This window comes from Setaria italica, chromosome VI (assembly GCF_000263155.2).
Source record: "Setaria italica strain Yugu1 chromosome VI, Setaria_italica_v2.0, whole genome shotgun sequence".
In the NCBI taxonomy this organism is placed as follows: domain Eukaryota; kingdom Viridiplantae; phylum Streptophyta; class Magnoliopsida; order Poales; family Poaceae; genus Setaria; species Setaria italica.
The window spans coordinates 3,711,188-3,724,907 of record NC_028455.1 but is presented as its reverse complement, the minus strand read 5'-3'; the positions used below and the strand labels follow the sequence as shown (position 1 = coordinate 3,724,907).

Sequence of the window (13,720 nt, the reverse complement as noted above, 5' to 3'; positions counted from 1 at the left end):
ATCATAATCCGTTTCGAAATATCTCCAGACTAATTCTAGAGATGATCACTATTGTCTACTCGATATCCACAATATATGGTTAGTCCCACCTATAATTCTACCTTTAATAAATATTAAAATACTAGTATTGAACACTTCACTATCGTAGCATCTTTAAAAATATTCACAATGTGCATGAAACAATCAATGCTCCAAACATCCCGTAACGATTTATGCTGACGTAAACCCGATAATAGAACTCGCTTTACCAATAAATGTCAAAACTCTCCTCTTCTCTTCGTGTGGACATTCAATGCTCCTTCATCATACTTCTCGGTTCATGAGCTGTGATTCATTAAATAAATATTTAGCTAGCACCGATGTAACTAGATTATACGATGCTAAGATTTTTGGTTCAAGCCTCAACATCTATAATGTATAAACCGATGCTTCAACAGGAAAGGGAAAGTTGAAGTTTCTCCACACTTTTGGCTGCTCTTACTTTACTATTTTTATTTATCGAGGCCACGTCCACACTAATCGGTGCAAGAAAGCTTCGAATCAATTTTGCAATAGCTATCTTAAACTTCCTACTTTACTTATTTTTATCAGTATGTATGTAAAATAGATCTTTGTAAAGGAAGAAACACCATAAAGATGTGTCCATTGAAATGCAAGTAGTGGCATTTTTGGATGTTGCAGTGAAGACAATGGTAGCTTAGCATCGAGGTTGTTTTCGCAAATATGCAGATGGTCAAGTTGTTCTTATCTACTTTCTCATCTCTATCTTTTAGTGGCTTCGCATCCCTGCGCCAAACATTATTTATACTTTATTAAAGTAAGTAATATGTTACAATTAAATATTACTTACAATCTATTAGCGACCACTAAGAATACTATTGTGTCAAAATAAATTCACCGTAGAGAAAAGAAAATTGTCATTCCAAAATACTTGAAAACGAGTTGAAAGCAAATACGACGATACTTAAAAACGAGTTGAAAGCAGATACGACGATAGGTTGATAATATGTTCATGCACCTATGGGTAGTGCTGAGAAAAAAAAAAACCTTCCTAACTTGTTCAGTTCGGCTCGCAGCGTTGATGGCTAGTCTCATTTCTAATTTTTTGCTAGGGAATTTTTCCATCGGACGCTCCATTGCAACATCAAAACAAAACATCTGCAACATCAAAAATTCATAATTGCAACATTGAAAAATATGTGAAAAAATGACTACGTCGTTCGACTCTAAGATAGAAAATTCTCACCGCAACATGAACATATGTTTAATGCAACATTCACTGTGAAACATGTAGAAATAATAGTTACAACATTAATACTTAACTATTGAAATATACGTTGAGGTATTTGATTTTTTAAGATTCCGAACGTTTGTTTCGTAACATTACCGATATTTTTCTAAGCGAGCTGAGCCAGTACTTCAGCTCATTATATAACGGGGCTGGCTCGCAAGCAATCTCAGGCTGAGCACAAAATCCAACAGGCAGCAGCCTAATAAAGCATTTGGCCCAATCGGCCCGTGGTCCACCTCTCAAAAAAAAAAATTCTGCAGCAGCCCAAACCCCGGCGTACTCTCTGCTGCGTTGGAAACTTGGAATTGAAGTGTTCTATCAAAATGACTATGGTGGTCCGCTTGGATCCCTTGCTGAGCACAATTATCTTTGCTTGTTAAGATTTCCTCGGTAGCTATCTCAAGAATTTATTTGGATGTGCAGCTAGATTTCCTCGGTATTTGTTCAGGCAAGAATTTATGTGCTATCTCAAGGAAGTTGAGCCCTTGTTTAGTTCACTCCCAACTCCCAACTTTGGCACTATGCAAAAAGAAGATTCCCCATCACATCAAACTTACGGTACATGCATGGAGTACTAAGTGTAGACGAAATTAAAAACTAATTGCACAGATTTGTTGTACTTTGCGAGACGAATCTTTTAAGCCTAATTAGTCAATATTTGGACAATAATTCACAAATACAAACGAAACGCTACAGTGTGTTACAGTGCTGTAACAGTGATTTGGTACCTCCAAACTTTGGCAACTAAACAAGACCTGAATTGGTTCGCCCGATCTGCCTCGTTGCCCACGCCAACTAGGAGAGGCGAGGGGAGCCTCGCTCCCAAACTAAGCAGGTTCTTATGTTCAGTTTGGATCCCTTGCCAGGGTATTGCCTAGCTTGGTTGGACAAGAAGCAAAGCGTTTGATATGCTTGCTGTCTGTCTCAGCGCCTGTTATAGTAAGTTTTGCTTGCAACGGCGAACCAGTTCAGCTCTCCTCCTCGGACAAGGCTAGCCTTTGCTAGGCGAGGCAAGGCAAGTGAAGCCAGTAAGGGACCCAAACTGGCTCTAGTTTTTTTTATCGTCTGTTCGCACTCAATTTCTTTTCAATCTTGGATGATTTATGCAACTTCCGCGGTTTGGGCTGACTTTTTTTTGTTTAATCACATGCTGTGTGTTTGATTGATTTGATCGGGTTAATCTCTCGCATCGCGACTCAATCAGTCAACTTTCATGTTCAAATTTCTTCCGTGCTGCATCGAAGATGGTCTGAATGCGTTGGCTCGCGAGATTGACGAGCCAGCTCGAACATGCAAACGAGCCGAGCCGAGCCGAACTTCTAGCTCGCTGGCTCGATATTCCTAAAAAAAAAAACATGGGTACGGGAAAAGAGACACGACACGAACTCCCCACCGTCTGGAAACCACTCGAACAGAACAGCAGTCACCAAACCATCTTTGATTTGATGGCGCAGAGGCCCCCGAGCCGCTGCTCCGCCCGTCCCAGATCTCCGGCCACCGCCGCCGTCTGGTCCCTCCCCGCCGCCGCCCTCCTCCTCGTCCTCCTCCGCTGGCCGCCCATGGGCTCCTACCCTCCCGTCTCCCCTCGTAACCAACCCTCCTAAACCTTCCATCCCCGTTTGCTATCTCCTCCAAAATCCTCACAGGTTATTAAATCTTGCCCCCTTTTCTTGGTTTTGCCCCCAGGCGGCGGCTCCGCCTCCGTGCCGGCCCGGCGCGCGGAGCTGTACGCGAAGATGGCGCGGGACCTCGACGAGCGCGGCGCGGCGTTCCTCCGGGGCGGCGAGACGTCGCAGTCGCTCACGCTGACGGACCTCTTCGACACCGCCGACGACGGAGCCGTCGTGCCCAGGCTCAAGGTGCGGCCTTTCTCCACCCACCCTACTCACGTTGGCTGGCGTGTGCTGTTTTTTGTGTCCCTGAACTAAAATGTGCTTGGCAGGCCGCCGACCCACCGGTGCGCGCGAATGTGCTCTATCTGGACCCGGAGTTCGCCGCTGTGATCTCGTGAGTGATGAGCTTTGCCTGAAATCCGTTGGCAACTTGCCATTCTGTTTATTGTTGCTGAAATGAAGCTATTTTTTTTCGCTGCAAGAGAAGAAATTAAGGTTAATAGTTATAGCCTGTAGTTGGTCAGGTGGGTAATGAAATAATTGTTCCTCTGGAGGTGACGTCAGACCATTGCTTTATTCAGTATGTTTTGTGCTTGCAGGAAGGCTGTCAAGGAAGTATTTCTTCCTTATTTTGATCAAGGTAAAGTTTGTGTAATGGTACGATATCCCATATGCATAGAATCGTAGAATTTCATCTAGTTTGAAGTGGCCTAATGCTTGAGTACTGCTAGATAGAATTATCGGTTCAGTTGCTTGCTGTTCTTGATTGCTTGGCTACTTGCATATAGAGCTACAGCTTTGTTGAACTGTTGAAGCACTTGATCTTGAATACTTTGCTTGGTTGATTGTTTTGCAGTTATCTGGTTCCAAAATACAAGCATGTACCACTTCAGTTTGTTTCACGCCTCCCATCACTTGGAGCCCATTGTTGCAACTGATGACGAGGTGAACACACCCTCTGTTTGGTTTCTTTTAGCATGGGAGTAAAGTTTTTACTGACATGTTCATGTGTTTCCTTGAGATTGAAGCCGAAGTGGAGGCAGTAAAAAAAGTCACCAAGACTATTTGTCCTCTTAAAATTGTATTGGATCGAGTGGTTTTGACGTCAACTGGTGTGCTTCTTGGCTTGTGGCAGGTTCGCATATCTAGAACACCCTGTTCTGTCTGTGAATTGACTTCCTGGACATCTATGTTTAACCTTAGCGTGCTACCCTCTATTCTAATATGGATTCAGACTGAAATATAGGCAATTCTGCTTGCTGGTGTGTTTAGGTTGAATCTGGTACTGATCCTGCAGAAATCCGCTCAAGATTGAGAGAAGCTCTCCCTCGAGCACCTCAAAAGCAACTGGTATGAACCGCTCAGACTAATCTGATACAAATATTACCCAAGTTTCCATCCCCATTGTCAACAGATAACATTATCTTGACAAAGAAACATCAACAAAAGCACAGTATTTTCTTACAAATTTGTTTCAGGACCTGGCTAAGTTTATCATTCAGGATTAAGTATAGTTGTGTTATATGTAGTTGTTGCATGCTGATGGCTATTAGCATGATATTTTGCACATTTAATAAATCTGCCACTTAACCTATTTTTGTATTTGACAGTATGATTCTGTTCTGCTTCACACCTCCTTTGCACGAATTCTGGGGCATCCTAAGCTTCCACATGAGGTAGGCCACCTATAACTTAAGTTTTACTTCACATAACACCTCTGTATTTGATTTCATATTGGACGCTAGAAGATGTTGTCTGCACTCAAACTCATGAGCATCTAGATTCTTTAAAAATATCGATCACAACCACATAATAAGCCCACTGTTTGGGACAAAGGTCTGTTCAGCAATGCAGTGGCTTGTAAAAATTGTTTTCGTCTTCATTTTACTATTTCTGGCTGTATAAACTAAATTGAACTTAGAAAGGGTACTGTCTTCAGCTAACTGTATTCCATGTTGCTGTGCTGATAAGACAGTCATAGTTTCCCACAAACACATTGACATTTCTGTAGACAAGGTCTGCCTTCAATAGTTTATCACTGCTGAATCTTGGAAGTTTGCGCTGATATATCCCTCAGTTGTTTAGTTAATCTCATGTGACATTACATTTGATGTGCCATCTTGTAGCAAAGTGCATCATCTTTTGATCACACCAAGTTCTTCCATGGGTTGGTTGCTCAAGTTAATGAGAAGATCCGTGGCTTCCAGGTAGTTCTTGTTGCCCATACCTTTCTCCAAATATTTCATTGCAAAATCACCTCGATTGCTAACATAGCAACATTGGTTACCCATTCTCATCTCTGTTCCAGGCGAGGGTATCAGAGCTATGGTACGTTGAAGAGTATGATGTTCTTGCGCTGGCCCTGAATGGAAAGATGAAAGTACGGAGGCTCCACCTTGACTGCAATCGTTAGGGCAATGAAAATCCATAAAGAGGTCATGAGAATGGGAAAGAATTAGGATATGCACTTTGCAAAGCAGTGGTCAAGTTAAAATTCGCTTGCAATGCTTTGGCTCGCCTAAACGATCACCTCGCCCTTCGTTCTGCCAAGCACCAGATTCTATCCAAGTCTGAAACTGGAAGTGCCAAGGACTTCCAAGCCCTTCGTTCTGCCAAGCACCAGATTCTATCCAAGTCTGAAACTGGAAGTGCCAAGGACTTCCAAGCCATATCGACTAATGTTATATGTAGGAATTGTATGCATTTTTTGTTGTATGTAATGTAATTTGTTTAAGCGCAAAGTTTTAGCTATGTAGTATGCCACTTTTGTTAATATGTTAGTTTTTCCTTATTAGAAACATTAGATTATTAACACTGAAAAGTTTGTCGATGTATGAACTAGATGTATCTAGCTCAAAGGCCAATACTCAGACTAAAAGGTGATGTCTTAGACATCAACATGTTCCTAGATGCAACTTTGATTTCTAATTTATACAATTTACACATTGACACATTATAGTAAAATTGCATGACATGAAATACCTAGCAAAAACATTTATAAACTTTGAATCTCAATTTAAACAAAGCAGTTAGCTATAGAGTTTTAAAAATGTTGACTAAACCTAGCCTAAAACGCTACTCTTTTAGCTGGAGTGACCACCTAAAATGCTACTCTTTTGGCTGGAGTGACCACTCAGTGATCGGTAGGACTAACTGCAACAGATAATATTCCCTAAACCTCAGAACAATGGAGCCTAACGGGGTGTTTGGATCCCCGAGCTAAATTTTAATCCCTGTCACCTCGAATGTTTGGATACTAATTAGGAGTATTAAACATAGGCTAATTACAAAACCAATTTCACAACTCCTAGGCTAAATCGTGAGATGAATCTATTAAGCCTAATTAGTCCATGATTTGACAATATGGTGCTACAGTAAACATTCACTAATGATGAATTAATTAGGCTTAATAGATTCGTCTCGCGATTTAACCTAGAGGTTCTGCAATTAGTTTTGTAATTAGTTCATATTTAATTCTTCTAATTAACATCCGAATATTCGATGTTACACGGACTAAACTTTAGCTCCAGGATCCAAACACCCCCTAGGCTATACGATACAACGTTTTCAAAATGTGAGCTCGTACTTCACAGTAACGGAAGTAACATCATGGAAGATTGGAAGCTCAATCTTTTTTAAAAAAATATTGAGCTACGAAGTGGCCCGTGATAGCGGCGCGCGACTGTGCCCAGGCTTGTCCGACCCAACTTGGATGTAGCTAAGGACTGGACATTTATTAGAGCACCCACAATATATATGCAAAAGTGATCCTTATGACATCATAAAGGTATCCATATACATTGTGCAACCAGTCTTTAGGGTAAGGTCAATCTACATGGACAAGTAGTCCATATAGATGGGACCCACACAAAGTAGTCTTATCATTAGCACAATGTTAAAAGTAAAAGGAGGTGGTAAGCTGAGCTCCATGATTGAGCTTACAAGCTAATGTTTGAGCGGCATGGGGGAGAGAAAGAGTGTGGGGAGAGAGAGATTAATACATATGGGTAGTTTTTGCTATGGACTACCCTATAGATTGGTTGCACAATGTACAAGGATAGGTTGAATACATTGTTTATTGCCTATGGACTACTTTTGGTCTATGCTTATGGGTACCCATATCCATATGGACCGGGCATATGAATAAAATATCAATATTCTCTCTCCGTTGTCATCTCCTCTCACCTGCGTCGATATGGTTGCTACTCCCACCACCATTGCTGCTCCTGCCATCAACATGAGCTTGACGAGATGCGTGAGCTACACCACGGAGATGAGGTCGAAGTTGAAGGCAAGGAGGCTGTTAACCTGAACTTAAAGAGAAGGTTCAAGGCGCCAGCGCCGCCCCAATCCAAACCTCCGCTGCTCCGCCCCTCGACCACGGAGCTCAACCTGGCGACGCCCTCCTCGCGCCCTTCTCCACTCTCCAACCCTCCCATGCCATGTACAATGCCATCACCGGGATGGGGGTTGGGGAAGAGGGCCACCGCGGCGGCAGCCCATGGAGGCAGCCAAGGAAGGTCGCGACAGATCCCCCCCCTCTCCCGTGTAGAACTCGATTTAAACGAAGGGGAACTCGATCTGAGAGAGGTGCGGTGTGGTGCGGGGGGATCTCATCTGTGCAGACTGAGGGGTGGGGGAGGCCCGCAACCGGCGGCGCTTGCGAGAGACGGACGGCGGCGCGGAGTGAGGGAGAAACACGCGGAGAGAGAGGGGAACGGGAGAGTAGACGACGGACCGAGTTCTGGATGTTTTTTATTTGCTGGACCCACCCTTGCTGCCTGCTTCTGAGCTCACCGTTGTGGGCTTAGGAATAGGTATACATCCCACTTTGATATGGCCCACCTTTATAGACCACTTAGACAGTATACATTGCCCTCGCCCTTATAGGCCTTGAGGTACTTGCATACTTTGGCCCATCACGACCCATTGGCCCATGAGTAAAATCATTGTGGATTTGTGAGGTTCAATTCATATTAATGTATCAGAAATTTGAATGAAATTCAGGACTATGACTGGTTCAAAAGAAGATAATATGTGATTAACTCAAAAGATAAAGACACCTGTAGTGATAAAATATTCAATGCAAAGATAATAAAGGATTGTGCTTCTCACCTATCACCTACATTATTCCATCGCCTACTAACTGGTTTGTTATTGTCGTGTTACTGATGAATGTCATTGTGTCATGTATTGAGATCATAGTACTACCATTTAGAGATAAGAGTCATTATCCCACCATTACGCCATGGAAATATGAGAGAGAGAGGAAGGGTGCACGGGGAGGGGGTGGGGGTCAATGGGATAGGGTACTCGCTCTCTATATAGCCAAAGTAATGCCTCATCTACCTCTATAATATACCTACCATTAACAGGCGACAATCCAATAGGCAACAAAGAGAAAGTGGAAGTATAGCCTATTTTCTTTCTAACTAGGGGAATGATTAGGACAGCACGTGTAAAAATTGTGGCGTATTAGGGGCAAATCTTAAATTTAGGGAGAGAACGAGAGAGTAAGATGAAAACCATACAAAATATTTTTCCGTGGTAAGCTTAGCACGTGGCATTTGTTAGGATTGATTTTTAATACGCACGACCTGGATGCCATCTATGGATAAAGGACTTTCAAATCAATCCATATATTCGAGATAACCGTTAAATTTCACGCTCTATGAATAGGGATTTAATCTCGTTAACCGAACAAGTCCTAACGAAGAACTGGAACAAAACCTAAGAGGACAAGCATCAATTCCACGCCTGAGGCACCTTCTTGGCTCTAATTTTACACCCAACTAGAACTGATCACCAACTACGAACAAGCATCCTCGTAAACACTGCAGCAACCTACCATCTCTTTCCGATCATAACACTGCAACCTATGGAAGAACACTAGAACAGTCAATAACAACACACGGGGCAACGGATCAGCCCATTCTCGTTGCAGTCGGGGCACTGCCGGAAGAAGCCGGCGAAGCGGCACCCCTCGTCGTCGACGAAGACCTTGCAGCTGCCGTGGCACGTCCCGCAGGGCACGAACCGCGCCTCGCCGCACGCCGCGCACGGGCCGACGTGCCCGGGCCTGCCCGCCGCCGGCGCGGCGTCGCACCCGGCCAGCGCGCGCGCGAGCTCGCCGGCCTCGTGCAGCGCGCGCACGTCCTCGGCGCCGCCCAGGTCGTGGACCCCGCCGATGAACACGCGCGGGAGCGCGGCGCCCTCGCCGCCGCCGGCCAGGAGGAGGCCGCGCAGCTCGGACTTGAAGGCGGCGTGCATGGACACGTCGCGCTCGTCCAGGCGCACGCGGTAGCAGCGCAGGATGGCGCGCACGGCGCGGCAGTCCTCGAACGTCCGGCGGACGCTGCGGAGGCTGGTGAAGTAGAGCACCACGGGCTTCCCCGCGCGCAGCGGCGGACGGAGCCTTGGCACCGTCAAGTCGTCGCCGTCGCCGAAGAAGCCGGGGGCTTCGTCTGCGGCCGCGGTCGCCGCCTTCTTCTTCTCCATCTTTTCATGGAACTCGTCCACGCGTGCGCGGACAAAGCCGGTGACCTCAGGTATGTCGCGGGCGGGCGGCGTTCCCATGTCGACGTCGCAGGTCTCCTCCGTCGTCTCCTGCGGCGGCGGTGCTGGATTCTCCTGCTCGGGGTAGAGAAGCGCCGGGTGCGAGGGCGACGGCACCACCACCGGCTGCCCGAAGCCAGGCAAGATAGCCGGGTCAAGGTCAAGCGCCGGCGGCAGAGACGGCGCAGGCTCTGCGCTCCATTGCGCCGTCCACGACGACGTCACCGACGCGGCGTCCTCCACGCTGACCATGACCGCCGCCGGCGTGCTGGCCGCGTCGTCCCGCTGGTCCTCTTCCGCCGCCGCCGCACCCTCGCCGGGAAGCTCCTCCTCAGCCGCGGCCGGGTCACTGGCGCCCTTCGCCGCCTCCTCGGACGGCAGCGGGGCGTAGGCACGCACGCCGTCGTGCCCGCCGCGGCACATGCCGACGGCGGTCAGCGCCAAGGCGGCGCGGCTCGTCAGGGAGCGCGAGCGCAGGCCCTGCTGCCGCTCCACTGGCGCCGCCGTCGGCGACACCACGCCGCCGCGCGCCTCCCTCGAGCTGGAGCACCCCATGGCCGGACGCGAAGCCGACGCACGCGCGCACGCACGTGGTTGGCTCCTCGCCTCGGCACCCAAACCAAACCAACACGTGCACGGGTGAGTTTGTGAAGGAAATGGGTGAGTAAATATAGGAGGTGATGATGATGAACTGGTGAAGGATGGTATGCATGAGATGAATTATGATGAGAATTTGCATGTGTAGAGCTGTTGTTTAATTAGGAGGATGTATTTAATTTTACACTTTTTTGCTGCATAGGAAAACTTGGTAGAAATTTTGTTAGCTCGTTTTGAATGGGAGAAAATGAAAAACACTTCCAAAAGTTTGATCATTTCTTGTGTTTTTAGGAAGAAAAAACATGAAACTGACCTAGCAATTCGAAAGGCGACGATACAACTATGATAATGACTACATGTTTCATTTACCCTTTTTTGTGAAGGTTTAAAGTGGGAAAAAGTTGTACATGATCTATCAACGAGTTATGAATATGGGACTTGAATTTCACTGGACATGTAGGTCTTCGGACCATATGCTAGTCGGACAAGAGCGCATTTAAATTTGAAGCACGTATCCGTAACATCGCCTTAAATACTCAACGCGCGTCCACCCCAATACAAAGACCTTAGACGTCACTTGTGACCACAATTTCAAAAACCAACCACCCCTCCAGATCAAGATAGTCGTACATTATTTTGACTCCCCTAAAGTTAAAAAAAAAGTCAATTCTAAGACTCATAAATGACAAGGAAACAAGCTTTCAGTTCATATTCATGATTTGGAGACGATGTTCATAAAGCTTCAAATTGAGATCTATGTTAGTTGAATCCTAGCAAGTCTTCAGATTTAGTACCTTCAACCCAAAGATTAAAAGCAACTGATTCATAAGCAAAAGCTTCAATCATACCATAGTTCCATCATACCTATTTGATGCAAGATCCAACAAATCATAGGCACGAAAATCAATCATGCATAATAGGCATCCACAAGAATGAAAGTTACTAAAGTCTAGACTCTAAAGGCTAATATTTCCCATATACAAATACATATTATTTGGGTAGAGAGGGAATACAGAAGTAAATTCATCTTTAAGGATGAATAATACGGGGTGGATTGTGATAAGGACTTGAACCTAATATTCACCTATATACTTAATTAAGTTGTACATTTCTTTAGAGGAAATGTATAGGGCTGTTGTTTAGGAGGATGCGTTTAATTTGTATTGCTTTTGACAACTAAGAATTGGATAATTTATTATAATGCCTTAGCTAATTTTGAATTGGAGAAATGGAAAATGAAGAGGTTTTATTAACCAAGGTTTAATATATTTATTAATATTTAAACACTGCCAATTTTAGGGATGTTATGTATAGTAGGTCTTCGGTGGAGCAATTCTACAACTCATCTAGAAACCAAAAAGGCAACTATACCATTTAGGAAATGATTATGTAATCACTTTACTCAAGGTGTATAAAAGTCCTACAAGATGTACTTTATTAACCTATTGAGAACCCATGACTCAAGTCTCACAATGGGGAAATGACAATGTATTTACTTTACCATTTTACAAGGGTGCATAGAGAAAAGAAAAGTAGTCCAAGGTTACGAATTTGAGACTCACTCAAGTCTAGCTGACATCATGTACGTCCTTGGACCATATGTTAGTCCAACAAGAGAGCACTAAATCCTCAATGAGTGCCCACTGCAAACTATAAACATGGATATCACTTATGAGTCAAAGAAAAAAAAATCAAAACAACTCATATTCGTGCTATATAGCAAAAGATCCATTTAGAGCTAATTTTTAACACACTTCTAATTTACATCCATGATAATGATACCTTAGTTGAAATCCAAACAAACTTTCAAATTCAGGACATTCAACCTGATTTTTAGATTCAATTGATTCATATACAAAGCTTCAAATTAGGAAAGCTGTTGATTCATATGCAAATGTATCATACTTTAGATCCACCATATCTATTAGGTGTAAGACCCAACAAAGCATATCCCCTTGTAATCGGATATTTATAAGAGGTATCACAAGAAAGGAAATTGAGTTACAAAGTCTAAAGGCCAAAAAATTCCCATATATCATTACATATTATTTGGGAGGAGACAGGAGTATAAGCGGAAATTCATTGAGATTCTTGAATGGTTTTAGAAAACTTGGCCTTTTGAAAAAGCATATGAGGTACTATAGGATGAAGCCATGTAAAATATTTAGGTCTTCAATCTTGTATCCATCACTAAATTCTACAACCTATGAGTAGAAGTTTAGTGATGTTCTAGAATGTATGCAGTTATATTTAACAATATTTATATATATATTATTCATGAATATTTAGGTTGAATATTCATGAATGTTTTGCCTTTCTACTTGTTACAGTAATTAGTATATTTGTCTAGTTAACTGTCATGTTTGTTTTCCTTGCATGAGCATTTAGAGACTGACTGTGATCACTTGTGGTATTATTATTTCAGGGGCAACTTGCTTAGTGATGCAGCACCAGTAGCTTATGCTCAGGTGTTTGCTCTTCACCATGGATGGGCTATAAAGCCCATCGAAAGAAGAAAGCGTAGCTTTTCAATGTGTAAGTTAAAGCTAAAATTTTTATCATAATTATCGGCCAGGGTCACATCTAGTGCAATCACTGAAGAGCAATTTGCTTATTTAATAATAGTAGTATATATTTTTTACTGTTCTGTCGTCATAGTTTTCCAGACTCCTGATGTCCTGTTGTCAAATTGAACCAGCAGCTTGTTGCAAGAACTGTCTTCTTGCAGGAACTGTCTTTTTTGTTTGGTTTGTTTATTTTTTCTGCTCTGATTGTGACCATATTCTGATCATAGTTAGACTGTTCCGTCTTTATTTAGACATTTATATTATGATTATTATCATGCATACTCCTTTGTTTGAACTTGTGTTGATCTGGCCGTGCACTTTCTTTATTCAGAATTCAGTGTTTTTACCATTCTAATGCATGCTTCTCTTTGTGAATTTCAGCTTCTTTTTCTGCTGTTTCTGGAACCAGCGGGTGTTGTTTCTGGAACCAAAGATGAAGCATGAATGTAATTTGATAATTTGCTATTTCTATTACCATGAATGTAAATCTGAGATTGTATCTAATTTGAAACTGTAATTCTTGTGATTTGAAGCTAAAATGGTTGATAAATTTTGAATGTCTTCTGAGCTATATTGGTCAATGGGCTGGAAAATTGGCCTGGAATTGGCTCATCTTAGTGGCTCAGTTCTAAAATGGGTCGCGAATGAAACATCATTGTCCACGTCAGCACCCACGTCATTGTCCACGTCATTGGCACCTGCCACATCATCAGCCATGTCATTGCCCACGTCATCGTTACCAGCCACGTCATTAGCTATGTCAGCAGCCATATCATCATCATTATCCATGTCACTAGCCATGTCAGTCGCTATGTCCATGTCACTTATGGGTGAATCAACCATCTATGATGTTTATTTTTGTCATTAACATTGGGCTTGGGTTGGGCTACGTGGGCCTAAAGGCGTTTTATGATGGTTAACAAACGTTATAGATTGTGCTGATCTGTGACGATTACGAAGAAACGTCGATTGATTTAATCTGTGACGCTCAATACATGACGTTATCTGAAACCGTCACAGACAATGCTTTATGACGGTTTTTCAGTGATATGTGACAAATTTGTTCCGTCACAGATTAAATAGTTTCTTGTAGTGAA

The 13,720-nt window shown here is 43.5% G+C and overlaps 1 protein-coding gene and 1 long non-coding RNA gene across 2 annotated transcripts; one reads left to right on the top strand and one right to left on the bottom strand.

Moving 5' to 3' along the window:
* Nucleotides 1–2,687: 2,687 nt before the first annotated feature.
* On the top strand, nt 2,688–5,819 carry LOC101775177. Its single transcript, XM_004972681.2, has 10 exons — nt 2,688–2,878; nt 2,978–3,150; nt 3,234–3,298; nt 3,504–3,544; nt 3,761–3,849; nt 3,926–4,039; nt 4,177–4,254; nt 4,515–4,580; nt 5,031–5,111; nt 5,213–5,819. The coding sequence occupies exons 1-10, from the start codon at nt 2,737–2,739 to the stop codon at nt 5,315–5,317; spliced, it is 954 nt and encodes a 317-aa protein (XP_004972738.1). The 5' UTR covers nt 2,688–2,736; the 3' UTR covers nt 5,318–5,819.
* An 838-nt stretch (nt 5,820–6,657) lies between these two features.
* LOC111257590 lies at nt 6,658–7,696 on the bottom strand. Its single transcript, XR_002678108.1, has 2 exons — nt 7,213–7,696; nt 6,658–7,130 (listed from the first exon to the last, which is right to left on the bottom strand). It is a non-coding gene; the product is annotated as an uncharacterized LOC111257590 (long non-coding RNA).
* Between the last annotated feature and the right edge of the window lie 6,024 nt (nt 7,697–13,720).

Coding starts and splice junctions, on each gene's coding strand:
- LOC101775177 (XM_004972681.2), top strand. CDS start 2,737: ATGGCGCAGAGGCCCCCGAGCCGCTGCTCCGCCCGTCCCAGATCTCCG. Junction 3,545..3,760: donor TCTTCCTTATTTTGATCAAG/GTAAAGTTTGTG, acceptor ATTGTTTTGCAG/TTATCTGGTTCCAAAATACA. Junction 3,850..3,925: donor TTGTTGCAACTGATGACGAG/GTGAACACACCC, acceptor TGTTTCCTTGAG/ATTGAAGCCGAAGTGGAGGC.